Source organism: Phalacrocorax aristotelis, chromosome 19 (assembly GCF_949628215.1).
Source record: "Phalacrocorax aristotelis chromosome 19, bGulAri2.1, whole genome shotgun sequence".
Taxonomy (NCBI): Eukaryota; Metazoa; Chordata; class Aves; order Suliformes; family Phalacrocoracidae; genus Phalacrocorax; species Phalacrocorax aristotelis.
This window is the reverse complement of record NC_134294.1, coordinates 2,687,049-2,708,541: the sequence shown is the minus strand read 5'-3', so window position 1 is coordinate 2,708,541 and position 21,493 is coordinate 2,687,049. Positions and strand designations below refer to the sequence as shown.

General features: G+C 57.8%; 1 protein-coding gene across 8 annotated transcripts; it reads left to right on the top strand.

Moving 5' to 3' along the window:
• Positions 1-2,768: 2,768 nt before the first annotated feature.
• TMEM51 (transmembrane protein 51) lies at positions 2,769-20,647 on the top strand. 8 transcript variants are annotated; one of them, XM_075114391.1, is made up of 4 exons: positions 10,484-15,547; positions 16,062-16,194; positions 17,588-18,041; positions 19,404-20,647. In XM_075114391.1, exons 3-4 carry the CDS (start codon positions 17,701-17,703, stop codon positions 19,813-19,815), a joined length of 753 nt encoding a protein of 250 aa, XP_074970492.1. In that variant the 5' UTR covers positions 10,484-15,547; positions 16,062-16,194; positions 17,588-17,700; the 3' UTR covers positions 19,816-20,647. The 8 variants fall into 8 exon arrangements, with proteins under 8 accessions (XP_074970499.1, XP_074970497.1, XP_074970493.1 ...); XM_075114398.1 differs by lacking the exons at positions 10,484-15,547; positions 16,062-16,194 and adding an exon at positions 2,769-3,157; XM_075114396.1 differs by lacking the exons at positions 10,484-15,547; positions 16,062-16,194 and adding an exon at positions 7,457-7,802.
• The last annotated feature ends 846 nt before the right edge of the window (positions 20,648-21,493 follow it).

Genomic DNA, 21,493 nt, shown 5'->3' with positions numbered 1-21,493 from the left:
GAGATGAAGAGATGTACCTTTTTTTCTTTAATGGAAACATCCTTCTGGGTCTGTGAGCAGCTGCAGAGCAGGTAAGAGCCACCAGAGTCTGAAATGGGGAGAGTTTGAGGGGAGAAAAAAAAGAATAGAAGAAAATACCTAGAAGCCAGCTGGCTATATAGCGCTGTCACCTGAAGCTGTAATACAGTATGGGAATTAAATGTTGCATTAAAGTGTAACTGTTGTGAGCAGCAGAGATAAGCTGGGCGCAGACCGTGGCGGGGTTTGCTGCACTCAGGGCGGTTCCCTGCAAATATTTGTTTCTGGCCTTCGCTTGCAGCGTGCAAGGGATGGAGTGTGGGTGCTCGCCCACCCCACCCATGGTTTTAATAGCTCCGGGTGCCCTGCGGCAGCTGGGAGCATGGCAGAGGTGCGGGTGCGGCGCGGGTCCTGGCGTGGCTTCTGCTGCTCGCTGGTTGTAGCAGATGCCTGTCCCTGTGCTGGGGGGGCTGGCCGGATGTCCTGGGGCACCGCCTGTCCCTGGGGAGGGGGAAACGGGTGCTGTATTTTGCACTGGAGCCAGCTGCAGCTGGGGCGAGCGGAGGGGCTTGTTCCCGGCGGTCCATGGGGGATGTCCTGGGCTGAGGGGTGTCTCCTTGGCGGCTTCTTCCCCCCACAAGCTGCATTTCCCAGCAGTGGGGGCAGACATGCCAGGGCTGCAGGAGCCCATCCCCGCTGCGTGGCTGCTGCAGCCCCCCTTGCATGTCGGCCGAGTCCCTGCTGCGTCCCTGCTGCAGCGTGCTGCAATGCTGCCATCGTGTGAGCAGTCCCCGAGCGCATCCAGGCCTCCCACCCGCTGCCGGGAGCGCTAGCAAACGTCCCATGAAACGCAGCGGACGCCCCGGTGACCCTTGCGCCCAACCCACGGTGAATCCCCGCTGCCATGTGGCCGAAGGCTTGCAGGGCCAGTTGTCTTTTGCTGCCTGAAGTCAACACACCACAGCACTCCTGGCTAAAAATAAGACTCATCCATGCCTCAGAGATGCAGAAAGCAGCCCTGCAAATGCAAGGCGAGGTAGTTTTTAGGCCCAGCCTGGTGTGTGTTTATTTTAGGTCTGGCTCAAAATGTTTGTGCACTTTGCACCGATAACATTGTTGTGCAGCTGGAGTCACAAGCACGTTTCCCCAGTGAGGACTTTAGACTGAGAAAGCAAAACATCCCTGCTCCGTGCCAGGGCACGAGGTGTTGTGCCGGGGCGGCCAGGGTGCACCCGGGAACTGGTGCGCTCCTTTTCCGGCACGTAAGCAAACCGTGCTTGTCCCGGCTTTGGTTTTGGGTTATAACCCAAGCCACGTTCACCCGTCACGCTGCAGCTGTGCGCTAATAACCTGTAGGTCAGGGGTGGGTTTGAGAGGTTGCAGCAGGGAAGCAGGGGTGAGTCCTGGGGAGGTTTCCTGCCTTGGCACTGACTCACCTCATCACCTTAGGCAGGTGATCTCACCTCCCTGGGCTGTATTTTTTGCATTAAACAGCTAAACCTGTATACACTAAATAGCTGAATAAATCATTATGATGTTTGGTGGGTTTTGAGATGTGGTCGGTTGCAGACTGTGGGTGATGGGGGCCATGAATGGTGGCATCTCCCCAAATGTCAGTCAAGGGCTGCTGCTGAGGCTGCTGATTTATTGCTTGGGATCGCTGAAAATTTGGAAATGTCCCTGTCATTTATTCACCCATTTTCAGTGTTTCCCTTGAAGGTGTCTTCTACTCCTGCTGCTTCATGTGTACGAAGCCAGTGTTGGAAATGCCTCCCTGAGTCCTCGCCGGTGCAGCCCGGAGGATGCGGCCGTGCCCAAAGCATCCCTTGCTGCAGGCATCCCGCGTGGCCTTCGGGACATCCCGTGCTGCCGAGCGAGCGTTGTCCCTGCAGCCGTTCCCCACTTCAGCCCTGTCCTCGGCTTCCCGCTCCCCTGACCTGATGCAGCCGCGAGCACCAGCACAGACCGGGTTGCTCCGCTCTGTCCGACCAGGACACTGGAGCTGCCGTCAGGCCCCATACCCAGGTGATAAGGTATCCTTGGTATCATCACTGGTGAGTGATTTCCCAACATTTTCCCATTCTGGCACAAGCCATTGCTCTCCATGTGCTCCTAATTCTGCAAAGCTACGTTAAACCTTTGCTCGGCTCTTTTAAATACCTAACCACATGATGCCACCACACTCTTTTCTCCCTGCCCTGTTATCCTCAAGCCCTGGATCTCATACTCCCAAGCACTCTCCTGCCCTGATCAAGCCACCCGCCTCCCGACAGCACAACCCAGTCCACAGAAGCCCTGAAGAAAACGAAGAAGTTCCTCAACCCCCTCCCACGCGTTGCCCTGGCAGTGAGGGGGTGGTTCTGCCCAGCCAAGCTGCACTTTGGCAAGGCAGGGCTAAGCCAGAGCGTCACAGGTGAGATGCAGCAGCCCCTGGACCGGCGCCGGGAGGAAACCGTGGGTTACTTGTTGTTCTTCTTATTAATACAGCAGCTTTACTTATGCTGCTTTGCAGGTTGCAGACGTGCATGTACTTGAAATGGCAGACGGTGACCTGGCGCGGCGGTTAGACTGGTTGTACTGGAACCGTCGTCCTCTACGCCGCGTCCCGGCAGCCCCCAGGGACGCCTGCTGCCTGCACCGCCTCGGAAGCACAGTCCCCGCGTGAAGGGCAGAGCTGGCTCCTCGCCTCGCCGGGGAGATGCCGGCAGGTCACGTCCTCCCTCTGGGTGAGCGCAGGATTGTGCCAAGCAGGAGCGTGCAGAAATGCCTCCGGGGCTGCTCCTTTTCCTCTTTTTTCCCACTTGCACAGCAGGTTCGCAGCCTCTAAACCAGGGTATAGATGCCAAGGTGTGGGGAAGAGAGATTCCAGTGGGCTGGGAACTGGGACCTGAGGGTGAAGCCCTCAGCTGGGCACAGAGCACAGAAGGGCGCTGCTCCCTGCTCGTAGGTCCGCAGCCCAGGAAAGTGCTCTAGGTCTCTGCCAAAATGGTGGGCGCTCACCTCAGCTAAAACCAGTGTTCCCACAGAGAAAGCCCCAGAGGTGCCTGATGCATCCGCCCAGACGGCACCGGTAAGGAAGGAGGCCTTGGTACAGGCGGTAGGTTGCAGCGAGTGCCCAGACCCTTCTCCTGGTGTAAAGGTAAGTACCTGCACAAGGTGTGCACAGGTTGGTGATGCGTTGCATCAGGTGGCCAAGCTGCAAGAAACAGTTAAAAGGCTGTGCAGTGTTAGTGGAGCTGAAGTGGAGATATAGAGGTGGTTTCAGAACCGCGTTCCTGTAGCAGACACCACTGAGAATGAGGCACCTTGGACCCTGGTGACCCACAAAAGCAGGGCTCTGCTTCAGTCTCCACCTTCCAGCATCGCTACCAACAGCTTATCAGAAGCAGTCAACATGGCTTCACCAAGGGGAGATCATGCTTGAGCAACCTGACAGCCTTCTATGATGGTGTGACTGGCTGGGGAGATGAAGGGAGAGCAGTGGGTGTTGTTTACCTCAACTTCAGCAAGGCTTTTGACACTGTCTCCCATAACACCCTCACAGGTGAGCTTAGGGAGTGTGGGTTGGATGAGAGGACAGTGAGGTGGATTGGGAACTGGCTGAACGGCAGAGCTCAGAGGGTCATGATCAACAGCACAGAGTCTGGTTAGAGGCCCGTAACTAGCGGTGTTCCCCAGGGGTCTGTGCTGGGTCCTGTCCTGTTCAACGTGTTCATCAATGACCTGGACGAAGGGACAGTGTCCCCTCCGCAAGTTTGCTGACGATACCGAGCAGGGAGGAGCGGCTGACGCACCAGAAGCTGTGCTGTCATCCAGCGAGGGCTGGGCAGGCTGGAGAGCTGGGCCCAGGGGAGCCTCATGGGATTCAGCAAGAGCCAGTGCAGGGTCCTGCCCCTTTGGGAGGAACAACCCCCCGCACCAGCACAGGCTGGGGGGGACCTGCTGGAGAGCGGCTCTGCTGAGAGGCCCTGGGGGTGCTGGGGGGCAGCGAGGTGACCCTGAGCCAGCACCGGGCCCTTGGGGCCAAGGGGGCCAGCGGTGCCCTGGGGTGCATTCAGGATGCAGTACAGAGCACTGCGTCCAGTTCTGGGCTCCCCAGTTCAAGAAAGACCGGGAACTGCTGGAGAGAGTCCAGTGAGAGCTACCGAGATGCTCAGGGGGCTGGAACATCTCCCTTGTGAGGAAAGGCTGAGAGACCTGGGGTTGTTCAGGCTGGAGAAGAGAAGACTGAGGGGGGATATTATCAATGCTTGTAAATATCTGAAGAGTGGGTGTCAGGAGGATGGGGCCGGGCTCTTTTCAGTGGTGCCCAACGCCAGGCCAAGGGGCAATGGGCACAAGCTGGAACACGGGAAGTTCCCCCTGAACACGAGGACAAACCCCTTCCCTGTGCGGCGCTTTTCCGCCGCAGGGGCTTTTGCTCCCAGGTCTGTGCAACAGAGCTGCACTGGCCCTCGCTTTGCACAAGTGTTATGATGCTTAGCACAAATAGGGAAGGATTGTTTAATCGGTACTCAGGCTGCTCTGGGCCCCCCTATTTTCTTTTCCTGTGTTTACTTCTGGTGCAGCTTTGCAGGCCTTGGTGCAGAAATTCACCCTCCCCGCTGCCAGCAGCTGGAAACCCGCTTTTCATGGAGGGGTGCAAGTGCCTGGGACAAGACTGTCCCCCAGCCCGGGGCAGGGGAATTCAAACCTCCCCTCTCGTGAAAGGCTGTGCTGTCAAGGGAGGGGGTGGCTCAGGGGTTGTGGGACTGGGGAGACAGAGTAGAAACCTGAGCATCTTCCCCAGCCCCAGATGTGTTATATTTATGGTGCTAATTAACTGCAGAAAGTAACTCTCTATATTAATGCACACATGCAATGTGGTGGCTGTGCTGACCTGACTCAAGTGCATGGGCTTTTCCTCTTTCAGGACAAGCCATCTGGCTGCAGGTGTCCGGGAGTGGGGTGTCACCCGGAGCAGCGATGTTGGCTCGCTGTTGGAAAGGTTTGGAGGAACGCCGGGGCACGGCTGCGCTCTGGGCTGGGCTTTGCGGTGCTGGTTTTAACATACATTTTGAGCAGCAAAAAGCAGGGGAAAACTGCTGGTGATGGATTTGTGCCACTAACACAGGGTAACATGAGTCCCTGCCATCTCCAGCAAGCACCAGGGCATCAAATGCCCCTCTGAAAGGCCCTTTTGTTGCTTGTGATGGCTCTCAGTGGGGGCTCCTGTTTCCACCTTGGTGTTCTAGTGCAAACAAAGTCTTTATCCCACATATTTGGCTGGTTAAACACCCCGGAGAGGTACCAGCCTGTCCTGGACGGGGCAGAGTGTGTTAAGAAGGCGAGGATCTGAGCTGCCCTCAGATGAATACCCGCGCCAGGATGGCTACTGTAGCTAGAAAAGCAAATGAGCCTAAGAAGTGCGTGTAAATGCATTAGCCCCCAGCAAAGTGCATGGCAGAGAAGGCAGGTGCATTAGCAGCCATCCAGGCTCTGCCCTCAGAGGGGTGCAAGCGAGCCCCCTTAATTTAAGGATGAGCAAACCAGCCGGGGTCGGCAGCACCAGGAGAGAGGAGAAAGACATTGCTCCAAAGGGAGCAAGTGAGCGAAGGGAGAGCTGAAATGGCTCGAGCATGCCGACACAGAAACGTGCAGCCACCTCTGGCTCGCCCGGTCCTGCTGCTGCGGGAAAGGCCGTTTCTGGCCAATATTCAGCTTTGCAGGGCAGGAACGCGAGGAGTCGCTTTATGAATGTCCCCTCTGTGCTCACGGCCTCGGCTGGGTGGATGACCTTGCTCCGGCTGGGCTATCTCCATGCAGGATCAGTGACAGTCACTGTGTCAAGTGCATTTCCCCACCCCCCACCCCCGCTTTCTTGCAGCTAACCTGCAAAGACGACGAATTTCCTGCTGTGGCTCCTGATGGAGCTGCTCGAGACAACAGGTTTGTGTTTGATACGGAGAGGTGCTGCGGGGAGGGGAAGGAGCAGGGGGAATTGGCCTGAGTGGGTAGCCAATTTCCGTACAAGGAAAAATAACCACAGACGTATTCAAAAAATTATTTTTTTTTAATAGCATGGCCCTTGAAATTAGCCTTTGATTAGAGAAGGAAGGTATTGTGAGTGGGGAAGGGCAGCGCTGCCGTGCGCCGGGAAGAGGAGTCGGGCCAGGTGAGTCAGTGGAAAATACCACCTGCCCCGTGCGGGATTGTGCTGGTAGGGAGAGATGCAGGGAAACGGGGATTTCCAACCGGCATCCCGAGCACCGGTGCCCCCGAGGCAGGGCCGCGGCACACTGACTCACGTGAGGGGATGTCACAGGTTGCGTTGGGTTCGTGATGGCTTTAGCCTTCGCAAGGACTTGCAGGGCTTAAGGGACAGGAAAAACCGCAGTGGCTGGTGCAGCAAGTGTATCAATGCTGTTTTTCAGTTGGGGTTGGGAAAAACCCACTCTGCGCGTCATCTCCAGCAGAATTTGAGTCCTTGGTGGCATTTAGGGTCAAGGCTGAGTGTGAGAAGGGCCTGCAAAAGCACAAGTCCCAGTTGCAGCCAGGATGGCAGCCAGGGAGAGGTGACACTGGACGTGGCATTAGTGACAGCGGGGTTTGCCAAAACCCAGCTACATCCTGTGCCGATGCCCAGCCTCCAGTTGCACCCGCTGCGCCGCTGCTTAGGGAGCGTGCTCCCAATTTCGTAATTACTGGATGTCTATTGCGTGGAAGGATTGTTTAGTCACATCATAGATACGCCTGGAAATGCGCAGAGGTTCCCCGCTTCCACACCCCGGATCGGCCCACGACCCCATGCGTAACTGCAGCTGTTTAATTGTTCGTTAGTAACGACCTACCAAAGAGGGGGCCGGAGCCGGCGGGTCGGTCGCTGCGGTTCAGCCTGAAACCACGAGACTGGCTACGAGGCCAGGGCACGCGGCCAGCAGCCCGGGCGAGGGCCATGCCTGGAACGGCTCCTCCTGGTGAGCGGGTGGTTAACTGGTGGTTAACTGGGAGTGTTTATAGAGGGCAGCAACCCGATAAAAATGCTTTCCAAGCTCCTTGGGAACACAAGCCCCTGGCTTTGTGGGGATGTTGCCTTTGCCCTGTTGAATGAAGCAACGAGCCTGAGCGGTTGCGGTTCCTCAAAACCGGGCTTCTGCAGTCAGCGCTCGGAACTGCTCGTTTGAGGAAAGGCTCTGCTCATTGGTATGAGCTGGTTTAATAACAGAGATCCCTCGTGAGCTGGTTTTTAAACTAGAAATGGGGGTTGTGATGCTCAGAGCGCTGTGCGGACCCTGCTTGGAGCGGGTGACAACCTGCAGCCCCAGCCGTGACCCACGCCTTGGACGGGGTGCGGAGAAACATTTTTATATATTGCATGATGGATTGTAGGAATTGCAGGAAGTAACTGGTGCAGGGACCCAGGGGGAGCAGGCAGGCTTGAGCCCGTCCCCTTCATGCCTGGGTGCACAAGTAGCATGGGAAAAGGAGCAAATTCTACATGGTTGCCACCATAGCACATCCCTTTCCAGCCTGAGCTCGTTGTTGCTGGAAGTGCCGATCTTCTGGAGGAGTGGAATCCCCATCAGCCTGTGCAGTTCACCCCTGGCTTTCTGAGAACTTTTAGAAACCACCAAAAGAAACCACAGCTCCGGCGAGGGGACGGAGGAGAGCGTGTCAGCAACGGTCAGGATAAGCCCAGGCAGGCTAATGCGATGTTAAAGGACTTGAGGAAAGCGAATTCCCCTCTGCCTCCGCCCGGGTCGGGTCTGCACGGGGCCGGGCGGTCTGTCATTGCTCACAGCCGGGTAAGAGCCGGGGAGATGGGCGGCTGGAAACACTTGTGAAGGTGGGGAGGAGGGGAAGAGAGAGCCTGCCTGCACCCCAGAGCCCCCCGGGGGTCTCCCTGCCCCTTGCCCTTCCCAGCCTCCCGGTTTCCAGCGCCGGTCCCGCCGCGGGCGGGGGCCGGGAAGCGCTGCCCCGGGCCGCCCCGCCGCCGGGGCCGGGCCCCGCAAGCGCCGCCCCGGGAGGGCAGGGCAGGGCGGGCCGGCCGGGAGGGACCCGCCGCCGCCGCCGCCGGGAGGTACGTGGGGCCGGGCCGGGGGCGGCGGGACCCCCAGCCGCGGGACGGGACCCGGGTGGGTCGCCCCCGGGCCAGGGCGGAGGGGAGCAGGGGCGAGCTGGGCTCGGTCCCGCCGTGCTGGGGACTGGGAGGGGTCAGAGCCGGGACTGGGTCGGGCTGGGCTCGGTCCCGTCGTGCTGGGGACTGGGAGGGGTCAGAGCCGGGACTGGGTCGGGCTGGGCTCGGTCCCGTCGTGCTGGGGACTGGGAGGGGTCAGAGCCGGGACTGGGTCGGGCTGGGCTCGGTCCCGCCGTGCTGGGGGCTGGGAGGGGTCAGAGCCGGGACTGGGTCGGGCTGGGCTCGGTCCCGCCGTGCCTGGGGACTGGGGGTGGAACCGGGTCAGGGCAAGGGTCTAAGCTCGGTCCTGGGATAGACCCAGGCTGGACTCAGACCCAGGGCAGGGGACAGGACCCGGTTAGTTTCTGTTCTGCAGTGCTCAGTCCCGGCGGGACCCCCAGCACCTTGCTGGGACTGGGACCTTCCTGGCGTGGGGGGCCGTGGGGTCTCAGAGGAGCAAGGGGTCGCTGGCTGGAGCTCAGCCTGAGCTCGGGAAGGTAAAACCAGCCGTGGGAAGGCTGCGGGGGAAACATCCCAGGCCAGAGAGCGGGTGAGCAGGCACTAGAGGGTTGGGGTGTCGGAGTCGTGTCGGTGTCATGGGGATCTGTCCCTGCTGTCACCCGTTCGTGACACATGGGCTTGGGGCACCTCATCAGCCCCTGTGGGTATCAGGGTGGCCTTCCTAAGAACAGGGAAAAGAGTAGCTGTCCTTTTGGGAAGGATCAGCTCAGTGTCAAAGAAGGGGAGGGTGTGAGACAAGCCCCACACCAAACCCCGCAGTGTCTTTGTGGCCGGCTCCCACGGAGGGCAGCGTGGCAGGGCAGTCACGTATCACGAGCCCGTTGCTCAAAGACGTCAGTCCCCGGGAAGGTGCAAGGGACGGTGTGTGCGTGAGTCTGTTTGGAAAGCAAACAAAGATAGAAGGAAACCTGTGCAGGGCAGGTCCATGCCGGGCGGCTTGGGAACTGAACGCCAGTCAGCAGGGTTTCAGTTCTTCCTATCGTGTTGTAACCGCAAAAGAAAAAGACGCTTGGAGCTTCAGAGGGCTCCGGCAAATCTGTGAATGTTTCCTAAGTGTTGCTTTAGAAGGAAATCTTGCCGTGAAAGCGAGTCAGCAACTGCAGCGGGTGTTTTGCAGCCGGTGAAGCCGTGGCCCCCAGCGTGTGTGGTTAGTCACCCCAGGTGTGTGCCGGGTTGGCACACCCTCCCCCACCGTGGTGTTGGGATACGGGCCGTGACGGTCACGATTATTTTAGGAAGCTCCAATCTCTGCCTGCTGCAATGATTAATTCCTGTATTGTCTCGATGGGCATGGGAAGAACCACCGTATCCTTGGGTTTGGAAGGCAAGATCGGGTAGGAAACCCCGTCAGGTGGGTGTTTCTCGTGGGCTGCAAGTTTCGGTAGCCCGGTGCTGGTGGCTGGGAGGGGAGGAAGCCCGCCGGCCCCGCTCCGCCTGCACTAAGCATGGCCTCTGTCACAGCACCTCACCAGCCTTCGAGCTCTGGGAGTTGTAACTGCTGGGAGTGGGTTTACTGGCCTCTGCTGAAAGCTTTGCCTGGGTGCTTTTTTCCTTCTAAGCCAGCTCTGCATGTTTGTGTGTCAGGTATGATCCTAGTGTGTGTCTTCCCCATATTGACTTAAAAACAGGCTGTCTCGGGAATCGTGGTACACCCAGCGCCGATGCAACAGAAGTAGGTTGAGGTGTCTTGCTGCGGCAGAGGTTGCGTGCGAGGAAAACCTGTGTTGAGGGTCACCTGCTCCCTGCTGAAGCTCCCGGGCCTGGGGGAGCAGTGCCGGGCCTGGGGGAGCAGCGCCGGCCCTTGGCAGAGTCCCCTGAAGCAGTTGTCTGCAAAGACACTGGTATTTGCTCTTTGGAGGTGACGTGGTGGGGGTGAGCGTCTCTGAGCCCGGCGTAGCTGGGTTTGTTGGGAAGCACGGCCGCGTGAGCAGAGATCAGCAGTCCTGCGAGCACGTTGCCTGTGAGATGGGCTGCCCTTCGCTTTGCGTGGTGGAGCCTGGGTGAGGTGAGGTCCTGGCTTTCAGCTAACAGGCTCCAGCTGCTGGTGGGCTTGCAGGGTCCTTAAAGCTCCTCCGGCACAGACCTCAGCCGCTGCTCGGTGGGGTGCAGCAGCACTGCATCGCTCTATGACATAGCTGAGCGGCCTGCAGCTGCCCTGGACCTCTCAGTGTGACGGCCAGAAAGGGACACCTCCCAGGTGGCAATGAGGAACGCATGGGTGTGGGGATGTTGAACCCAGCCATCAACCGGAATGACTCGGAAGTATGTGAGATGCCTTTGATTTTATCTGTGGGTAATTACATAGGTTGGAAAATCCTAGGGAAGGGAAGTGCCTGGGGAAGGAGGAATGTCGGTACCCTGAAGAGAGCTGAGTGTCAGTGACGCTTAACGTAGCTCAGCGCCACAGCAATGCTGTAAGGTGCTGCCAGCAGCCACGCTCCCATGGAGATCCCAGGAGGCCAGGGCTGTCTGCCGGCACTCCCAGCCGGAGCCCTGACAGCGGGGTCCCTCTGGCAGCCCGGGTACGTGTCTCCCGAACACTGCTGAACGCGTTTCTTGTTCCCCGTGTACGTCTTAGGCAGAAACTGGTGCGGAGGCTCTACCAAAGCAGCTGACTCTTCTGTGTGAGCTGCGCAGGTAGCGTGCAGTGGCATAATCACCCAGCAAACCTCCATCCCTATCAAAATACCTGCGCCGGAGAGGCTAAACAGTGCTGCTTTGTGCCTGGCTGCTGCGCGCCGCTTGGCTGCCCGGCCGGCTCCATCCCTCCCCCTGCGTCGCCTGTCTCTCCCTTTCTGCCCCGTTGGCTCCTCTCTGCCGTCTGCAGCAGGTTTTGTTTGTGGGTCTCGCAGTGAGATGAAGGATGTTGCTGAAAATCCAGGCTGAGGGTGAGGAAGGCAGCGCTGGTGAGGCCGATGGCAGCGCGGCATCCTGGGTTAGTGGCTTGCAGCTCTGCGGAGGGGAGATAAGGCTCCAGAGGTTCCCGTGGCGTGACAGGAGCTGCTTAAAGCACTCCAGGAGGGCTGGGAAGTGCTCTGAGGCAGCGGGAATGCTGGATTCGACTTTGGAAGTCATCAGAAGGGCAGATGGATAATATCTACAAGCACTGAAAGGCTCCAGAGGAGAACGTGTTAGCTGGCACGGAGGCGGGGCGAGGCCACAGACCAAAAACCATGGGAAGGCTGCTGGGAGGGGAATGGCTTTATCTCTGGCAGGAAACAGTAGATTAGGAAAACTAAAAAAAAACCCACAAAAACCTAAACACAAAGGTGCAAATTGGAGTCAAAAGGAAAGCAGGAAGGAGGCAAAGCACTGGGGTTTTTCCAGGCTGGCACGCTTTCCCAGGCCAGGGTGCGCTGGGTAGGCTGGTCAGTCAACTCCATTTTCTAGCCAGAGGAGAGTCAAACACCCCAAAGCCCCTGTTGCTGGTTTAGCAGAGCCTGGCCAGGAGGTGTTTGGCTGGCACCAGCTACATGTGTGAGCCGGGCTCGGGAAAAGCCATGGGATGCCGCTCACACAGCGGGCTGGGGCACGGCGAGGGTCTCGGTGCCGGCGCGGTCTCGGTGGCTGCGGCAGCATTATCGCCAGGACTAAACGGCAGTGTCCTTAAATATAGATTTAAAAGGACTCTTGGTCTGAGTCCATTACTGGTCTGTAGCAAGCACTGCTCTGATGGCCATAATGAAATTACGGGGAGAAAAAGATCCTGGAAAGTAGTTTCCTATACCTTGATGGCAAAGTTCAAGCTAGTGGCTGGCTGCCCGCGGAGCCATGATTAAGGCTCGGGGGATACGGTTACTGTGGCTTGTGTGATCTGTGCCGGTTCTTAAACTGGCAGTGACCTGCTCGCCTGCCTGTGTCCGGAGTTACGAAGGATGCGGTGGTGGCGGCAGATGCCTTCAGCTGGAGAAGGGCCGGGCGCTGGGTTCTGCAAATGGGGCGTTTTGTGAGCCCCGTCGCTGCTGTTCTGCAGTCGTCAGCGAGGCTGCGGTGGCTGCGGCGGCCGGCCAGGCAGATTGCAGCATCCTAAGCCTGGGAGGGGGCCGGGCAGCCTTTGCTTTCCCGTGACACCCTTGTTTTGCAGGAAGCCACAGCGCCGGGGACTCTGGGCTCCCCTCTGGGGTGGGCTGGCACCGGACCAGGACGGGGGGAGCGCCTCGTGCAGAGTTTTAAGAAAACACTGCTTCTTGCCTGGTGCTGTCTGCAAGAGTGCAACTGAGGAGGAGTCGTTAAAAATAAAATTTAAAATGTCTGTAGGAAATGTAAAGAACGACGAATGTGAGGGCATTCCTGTGCGCTCTTGGCAGGAAGGGTAAGCAGCAAAATGTGGAAAAGCCCTGATAGTCTGCACAGGGCTGTCCCTCCATGTCTCCGTATTCCCTGGTGAGATGCACTAAAATGGGCTGGGTATTTGTCCAAGAGAACAGGAATTGGCCAAACCAGCAGCAATGCTGCCTTTCCCAGCTCGGCTGGATATCTCTGGGTATTTCTCTCGCCGCTTTCTCTGCTGGGGCAGGGGAATTCCCTGCATCCCCTGAGCTGCATCTGGCCAGAAGCATCCCCGCTGCTGGGGCAGGTGTAACGTGGGCAGTGAGAAGGGCCAAAAAAACAAAGACAAAATATTGCTTGAGTCCTGACCTGTTGGTTTTCTGACTCCGCATGGAATTTTGTGTTGCTGGTGGTTTGAAGCCTTGTGTAACGAGAGCTCCGTGCAAGGTTACTGCCACCGCAGGGGCGGCTGCGGAGCACGAGCTCGCGAGGACGTGCTGCGGTCACTAATGAGTAGGGAAGGCGGTTAATGAGAAGGCTGTCTGGGTCTAAGCACGAAGATGAAGGTAGCGCCTTGCGTACTGGCGCTGCTGCGGAGGAGCTAATGTGGGGCTGTCTGTCCCCTGGAGCTGGGGCTGGGCAGAGGTGAAGCCCAGCCTGGCTCAGTGTTACCCTCACCTCTGATCATCTCACCTGGCCCAGGGCTGGGGCCAAACCCCCTGGGACTTCCAGCCCCACCTCCAGGAGGTGTAAAGCTCTCTGGAAATGCCTGCGCACGAGCGACTGATCTCCAGCGGCGAGGATTGCTGTTGAAAGGAGCTGGAGGACCTCGTGGCTGTGACTTGGCAAGGGGAGGGTGCTGAACCACTGCCAGCCCTGGAAGCAGCTTGGGAAGAGGGTGAGCTGTGGCTCTGGCCATCTGATATAAGCCAATATGCAGTGGGCTCCAGGCTCTTCGGAGGTTTGGAGAATAGATTTATTTTCCCCCCAAATTTTCCAGAAAATCAGTCTGGTGTTTTACAGCTGGTGCTGGAGTTGCACACTGGTTTTTGGAGGCAGGCTTCAAGGGGACGCGTGGCTCCGTGGCAGCGTGCTGCGAGCTGTGCATCATGCTCCAACTCCTCCTTGGGAGCGAGGAATCCCTGGAGCTTAGCGGGAGCAAGCTCGTTCCGTGCCCTGTAACCGCATTGGGGTTTGACCTGTTCCCCAAAGTGCAGACTCATCTCTCGTGATCCCATGACAAAGGTGTTGCCGCTGGAGCGTGAGCGGGAAGGTGATGTCACGGCAGGGGAAAAATCCAAAGGTTGTGGAGGACAGAGGCGCGTGGGTGCCGCTGCGGGCAGCGATGGGTATCGTGCTTCCTCGTGAGTCACCCCGACGGGGTTCGCGTTCCACCGGGAGCACCGAGATGTGGAGCCCCGTCGGGACTGGCTCTGTTGGGGGGTCTCTGTCCCTGCGGTGGGACCGTTGCTGCGGAGGGCTGGTGTCTCCCGCAGAGGGGAGGATGCTGCCTGCTGCCGCTCCACCCGCATACCTGTGCCAAAAGCCTTCGGGGTGCATCCAGGCGTGCTGCTGTGCGGTGCTCAAGAAAGGGCTTATCCTGAGTCCTCCCGTCCCGAATTAAGTAGGAAACGTCCCAAGAGAAGTCGCAAACATCCCTTGGCTGTGGCAGCCTGCAGGGAGCTGCTGAGAAGTGTGGGAAGCCCCGCCAAGTGCGGAGGAGGTACGGGTGCCCCTGGCTTTGCAACCACACCAGTGGAGTTTAATGAGTCGGAGATCCTGGTGTAAATCATTACCAGCGCAGCACAGGGCCGCAGGTGTGCGTGGGATGGGGACGAAGGTGGGTCTGGCTGCAGGGGAGACCCCATGCTGCAGGTGGAGGGAAGAGGACGCGGGGCAGACGGGGTGGAGCGCTCGGCCACCACTCGCCCACCTGATGGAGGGGTGACATTGGCAACGGGAGCCCCGGCTCTGCGGGCTCGCCTGACGTGGTGTGAGGATGGTGAGTAGAGGTTGGGTGCTGGGGGCTTTGCACAGTAGAGGAGTGCTCTGGAGCGGTTTTGGTAAAGAAATTGGGGGAAATCATGGAGGAAAAATCCTTCAAGGATTATTAAACTGGTGCAGCCACAGAGCAGGGAATTCCTCCGATGCTGGATCGGGGAGGATGGTACGTGTGCTGCTCCACCTGGTCTGCTTGGGATGGCCGCAGTAGATGCCACCTTGGAGATGCAGTACTGGCCCCAGTAAGATTTTTGGGGTGAGTCAGTGGTTGGTTTGGGCCTTCCCTGGCCCCTCAAGTTGCAGCACCCTTTCACCGTGCTGACCGGTGTCCGTCTCAGCGGGGCTGCCCCTGCTGCTCCAGGCAGCGCCGGGAACGCTGGACCAGACAGAGATAGCAGCAGCTCCCTTCTCTGGCCACTGACGTCAGGGCACCAGGGTTATTGCTAAAGCAGCGATAGGAGTGTGCTCTGGAAAGCCGAAAGAAGAGCTAATTCAATGGAGAGACAGACTTGTATATCAAGTCTCCTGCTTTAATCTGTTTTGCTTGGGCTTCAAGGCAGCACAGCGAGGGATCTGCGTAAAACTTTCAACTGCAGAGATGATGTAGAAGCTTAAATCCTGTCGGCTTCCAGGGGTGAGGTGCCCAAGGGAGGCCAGAGAGATCGGGAACAGGCAGGGAGTTTTACATAGCACGGGTAAATGTTACCAGCCCTGCGTGTTTTCTGTGCCCACCACGTGCAGTGCAATTTCTGTGCCCCAAAGCCATCACAGCAGTTTGCAAGTGAAATCTCGGCTGGCCCATGTCTCTTTGTGAAATGCCTTGCCAAATAGCACAGAGATGGGAGCTCATTTGGATAAATAAGTAAAGAAAAAAACCCAGCAGCCGCCCATATGGCCAAGTTTGGAAGACCCAAAATGAGAAGCAGGGGTGCTGATTAATCAGAGCCGTGGTGGTTCTCGCCACAGCCTCGGGCATCACCAGCGTGGCCGGGAGTGGGGACTGAAGCAGCAGAGGGTGGACGAAGGAAAAGGACGTGTGATGCAGTTTGCCTTGTGCAGGATTTCATGAGCCCGCAGAGTGCGGTGAGCACACGGTGAGTTTGCGTCGCAGCACCGGAGCAGAGGGAGCTGTCTGGGAGGCGTGGGACGTAGGCAGCGCTCTCCCTGGGCGTCGCTCCCCGCAGCAGGCGCAGTGCCCCGCTGGCAGGGGCAGGCAGGGCGCAGGCAGGCAGAGGGCAAAGACTCCATGTAGGAGGACGGAGGCCGCTCTTGGGACCGGCAGTCGCAGGTTCAGAAGCGCTCGGGTGGGATGGGCCGCTGAGCTGCGATTGCTCTGGGGATGTTGGTGAGGACCTTTCGGCCGTAGTGTTTGCCACATCCTCAGCAGCTGCTTGCTAGGGCCGAGTTAAAGCCGGGGGCCGGTTAAGGGGGCAGGGGGTGCCTTCCCCAAGGGGCAGGCGGTGCTGCACGGCAGCAGCCCAGCGCTGACTCCGGCAGCGGGGCTGGGCACAGCAGGCTTGCCCCTGCCTGCCTGCCTGCCAGCAGCTCCCATCGGGCAGGGCTTGGCAGCTCATGTACACCCAATAACCCCGGAGAGGCCACGGGAGCAAAGACTTTGCCCTGCCCTGATCTATGTGAATGGCAACAACCCCCATGCAGGGCCAGGGCTGCATCTGATGGGGCTGGGACATCCCTCGGAGAGCCTCCAAAGCGGTGCTGGGGCAGAGATGGTGAGTGGGCTGCGATGGGGAAGTTGCTCTGCTGCTTTCTCTTCTCCTCTCTGGGCTTGTGTGCGTTGTTTCTTCCTTCAAGTGGCTGGAGCTGGTCTGTTTTCTGGGAATGATGGTTTATTCTGGCCCTTGACCCTGTGAATGAGTCTCGTACTCGAGATAAACAAGCAAATGTGAAGTTTGGGACCGTCGAACTGGATGGCCGTGCTCAAGGGTGAGATCATGTAGGGAGACAGGACGCAGCAGCAGCACATCTGAGGGCGACTTCTAGCACAAATGAGCGTCGAGAAGCTGGGGCTGGGGAGGAGAGGAGAATACTCTGGCGTGTTCACGTAGCTGCGCGTGGGTTTTGGCACACGTGTAAAACTAGGAGGCTGCAAAGGAGGCTGCTGCAAGGCTCGCGCGGGTGGAGATGGGGGAGCTTTGCTGCGGGGATCCGAGTCGCTCGCCCATGGTTTGCAGGAAGGGGTTGCGCTCGCAGCTGCCGTCTTTGCAAGCCGAGGTCAGGGAGGCCGGGCGGCCAGGAGATGCGGTTCCGTGTGTTTGTTTTTGGAAAGGGAGCACATCTGGTCCTGGCGACTCCGAAAACGCAGCTGTTCGGTCGGGGCAGTGGAAGAGGAGCTCCCGCCCGCGGCCCGGCTGGTCGGGAACGGCAGTGCTCGGAGCGCCCCGAGCCCGCTGCAGTCAGCGGGATGTAGCCAGGGGACTCGCCGCCAGCGTGTGTTACTCCGGGGTGGGCGAGCACTGGCCAGAAGCAAGGCAGCGGCCGTGCCGAGGGCTCGCTGTTGGAGCAGCCCTTGCCGGCAGCAGCCACGGGGTTGGCTTGGCTGGGAGAGCAGCAGTTTTGCTTTCTCTTCTCCAGGCAGGGAGGCATTGCAGGGCAGGCAGCCAGCACCGCGAGCAGCCCTGCTCCAGCTCAAACGGGGGGAAAAGAGAAGTTGTACAACTAGAGATTTGTTTCTGAGTGGTTTCAGGTTAGTTTGCATTGACCAGCTGTTTGTCTAAGGCAGCACAGCTCCATAAAGCAGGGAGCGTTTCTATAAGCAATGAATTTTTTTGGTTGCTTTTTTTTTTTGGTGCTGTAAAGAGGTCAGTTATCGTGCCTCTAAGGATGGTTAATCTAAGTCCTTAGCAAATGTTAGTGATTCTTTTCTTTCCTAAGGTCGGCAGATATTACAGCCAAGAAAGTAGAAAAGGGTGGTGATGAGAATGGCCAGCAACGATCCCGCCGCCAACTGCCATGTTTATGTCCTGACGTGCTCTCGCAGCTACAGTGGAATTAGATTTTGCGGCATTAGTGGGATAAAACAATGTTATCGTGGCCACCGAAATGGTTGATGCGAGGCTTTTGCCTCCCGCCGTGCACTAATCATCGCTTTCCATCTCTTCCCAGAGCTCAGTGCCTGCCCGGGGAGGGGACCGCACGCATGCTAGCAGGCCCGCGCCCCCCCCGACCCGAGCCATGCTGTAAGGAGGGGGCAGCCCGGCCGGCCAGCAGCAGGAGCGATGGCCCAGTCGCGGGCCAACGGCTCGCACTACGCCCTGACGGCGATAGGGCTGGGGATGCTCGTCCTCGGCATCATTATGGCCGTCTGGAACCTCGTCCCCGGCTTCGGCCCCGCCGACAAACCCGCCACCCACGCCGGGAACAGCAGCAAGCCCGACCACAGCACCGGAGGCATTTTGAAGAGCAAGACCTTCTCGGTGGCCTACGTGCTGGTGGGGGCGGGCGTGCTGCTGCTGCTGCTCTCCATCTGCCTGAATATCCGGGACAAGAAGAGGCAAAGCGAAGATATTGCTCACGTGCAGCACCAAGTATCTGCAGAGCCCTCGCACCAGGAGGACAGGTGGGCCTTTTGGGGGAGAAAGGGAGTGGGGCTGAGCACAGGAAAGAAACTAAGAGCTGTTATCCTTCCTCACGGAGGTCAGGAGCAAGGAGAGTAAGGCTGCTAGCAGCGTGTGCTAAAATAAAGGCAGACGTGCCTCATGGTTTAGGGTTCAGATATCCTTTAGAGATCAGGAAGGAATGACTCCAGCTGTATTTGTGGTGCTGTAGGTGAGAGGAGGTGGTGTTTGTGTGTAAGCTGGGGTCTAGGTGGAGCCGCGGCCAAGCCAGCGCCGCCGAGACGTGCCGCTCCTGGCTTTGTCAGTACACGAGCCACGTGCTGGGGGGTAACGCTGGGAGCAAAGGTTAATGGTTAACACAGAACGTTAACATTGAGAACGTAACATGGCCGGCCAGGCGAGGGGCTGCGGGGGGAGAGGAGCGGCAGGCGTAGGGCGTGCTGTCTCACTGGGCGCAGCCGGAGGTGCCAGGCAGCCTCTCAGCTGCGGCTGCAGCAGCGGCTGGAAACGGAGTTTGGACCCAGTAAAAGTCTGCAGGGCTCTCCTGTTTGCTCGGGGAACTCCAACGAGCAGAGCAAAGGCTGCTGCTGCAGCAGGCACGGTCTGAGCAAGCACAGGGTGCAGGAGAAGCCCCCGGCCGTCTCAGCAGTGAGGGGTATCGGCGCGGCCCCCGGCGCGGGCTGTGGCTGTGCCCAGAGGCGGGGGCCGCTGGGACAACGTGGGGTGTGAGGCGGCGGGAGACGACGATAGCTCTGCTGGCTGCTGCCTAGGGAATGCTGCAGGGGAGAGCTGCCATCGGTGACGGCAGAGAGTTACTCTGTGTGCAGACCCACCCAGAAAACTGTATTTCCCTATTCGATTGTAACGGTAACTTCATAATGCAGAAGCGATGCCAGGTATATGTGTGCAGGTACCTGTGGCATAGATGGTAATGTACTGCAGAGCTGAATCTCTTTGCAGAAAATACTCAAGGCAGAAACCCAACCCAAAAGGCATCCAAATGGCAAAGACAGAGGGGTGATGCCCCTTTCAAATGTATTTTGACTGATTGTTGAGAGGGGAGGAGAGAAACTAGTGTTCTGCTGGGGGGAGAAATCACTGCTGTGTAATAGAAAAAGAGGTTTCGTGGGCAAAGACGGTGATGATCAAAGATAGACGTACGTCACATGGAACTAAAAACGTGTCTGAATATAGGTGGGATCGTGATCTGTCAAACAAAAAGGAACTGGTATATAATGTAGAAGGCCATTAATTTGTTAAGCTTTTGAGGAGGGTGGTGGTTTGATTCTCTCTGCTCCATCCTCTACCCACAGTGAAGCTGAAATGATGCACTACCACTAGCCTTAATTTTTTCCCCCCTCTAGTCAAGAAGAGGACGAAGATGTGTCTTCCCAGTACTACGTCCCCAGCTATGAGGAGGTGATGAACGTGGGCTATTCTGAGCCCAGAGACTTGGACAGGAGCAACAGGGTCAGCATCTCCCTGCCCTCCTATGAATCGCTGACGGGGCTCGACGAAAGCACCCAGCCGCCGGCAGCCGCCGGCGCAGAGCCCGGCGTGGAGCGGCAGCCCAGCCGGCACAGCTCGCGCCTGAGCAAGCGCCTGAAGCCGCTGAAGGTCCGGAGGATCAAGTCGGAGAAGCTGCACCTGAAGGACATCAGGCTAAACCTCCCGCAGGGGAACAGCACCACCCCTATCACCATAGAGCCGCTGACCCCTCCGCCCAAGTACGAGGACATCCAGGAGAAAGTGCCAGAGAGCCAGCAAATGCCTTAAAAAAGAGGAATCTGTGATGCTGCTGGGGTGGTTTTTTTTGTTTGTTTTTTGTTTTTCAAAACAGCCACACTAAGAGGGGCTCGGTCTGCGGGTGCAGAAGCGGTCAGGGCTTCCTGGGAACTGTGATGTGGAGGACACGATGGGTGCATGGTGCTACAGCATGGGGAGGGGACGAGCTTTCCCTGGGATGGGGTTTTACAAAAGACCAAGGGGAAAGAAACCTGATTGCCGATAGGTCTGCTGCTCTGAAGTAAATGGAGGCTGGAAGTACCGAAAACGTAATTTGTGGTGTTTTACATAAGGACCACCCAATGTACCTCCCCATCTCCTCTCCCCTTGCCCCCAGCAAGACTTTTCCAAGACAACAAACTGATATTGAACAAGGATTTTTCCACGTGGAAAAGGGAACCGTTCCTGGTTTGGGTTTTAGTTTTTTGTTTTGGGTTTTGGTTTTTTTTTTTTTCCTTTTCTTTCCGAGTACGGGAAACCAGGTTGCCAGGGTAGCACTGCAGCTTTCCTTTGCTCCCTTCTGGGCTTGGGATGGTAGCCCAGGGTGGCCCAGAACCCAGCTCCCACCATGGTCTGTGCTTGCTGGTGGGAAGCGGGATGAAACAGGCCCTGTGCTCCTTGGGGAGAGGATGGATTTCTTGCCTCGGTGGCTTCCTCTGGTGTGTTTTGCGCTCCGATGCGAAGGGGCGGTCTGTTTGGGGCAAGCGGATAAATCCAGGGGGCTGGGAGCTGGGCGCACCGCCGCCAAGAGGTGTGCAGGGTGAGATGACTGCCGAGCATGCAGTGCAAGCAGACCTGTTCTAAATAAATATTTTGTACATTGTGTGTGTGTGTGTGTGTGTGTGCTCGTGCGCGGCTGGCCCTTCCCAAGGTGTGCAAGCCGCAGCGGTATAAAAGCAGCGGGCTGCTTTGGGGTGGGTGCTGCTCCAGGGGCGTCCCGGCCACGCGCTGCCTCCCCGGTTCCAGCAAAGCTATCGACAACAGTCATCAGCCTGTTCAGCCACAGGCTCCCTCGAATGCTCTGAATTTTGGTGGTGTGGCTAGAAAGCGGAATCCTCCATGAATTCGTAGCAGGCGTCAGCGTGGCCCACCTGGCTCTGGGCTGCCGATACAGGTGTGGCTTTGTTGGAACGATGCCGGTATCGACGTAGGTAAGGACCGTTCAACAGAGGTTGACTTAGCAATATGGTTGGTATAAGGTACGAGAGGAGTGCAGGTGACCAGAACGAAGACAAAAGAGGAGATGCTGGTCTAAATCCGTATAACAGTTTATCTTGGGTAGTTATTATTTCATATTGTACCTTGTAATATCTATTGTATCACAGGAATTTCACTTTGCAGTGCCCCAAGGCATGATCTCACATGGGTGAAATAACATCATTAAATAAGGGACTCCCTCACTGAAGAGGGGGGAAAAATAGAAGAATATACCCCACACTTGAGGGATTTGGGGCAGGGGATCCCCTGTGGTTCTTGTTGATGTATTGGAAATGTGGTGCAGCTCCTTAGAAGTCATTTCCCAGGCATGGGTGCCCCTAAGAGCCTGCGCGCAGTGGGAGGCAAGGCACGAAGTCCTCTCTCCCTGGTGAAGAAACACAACCCTAAGAGTTGTCTTAGAAAATCCAAGTAAATAACTGGGTTAATAAAGTGAAGCCTCTTGTCTGAGCAG

Bases quoted from the DNA above. Each gene is read 5' to 3' on its own strand.
- TMEM51 (XM_075114398.1), top strand. From the start codon at position 17,701: ATGGCCCAGTCGCGGGCCAACGGCTCGCACTACGCCCTGACGGCGATA. The intron at 18,042-19,403 runs GTGGGCCTTTTG...TCCCCCCTCTAG, and splicing joins CCCTCGCACCAGGAGGACAG to TCAAGAAGAGGACGAAGATG.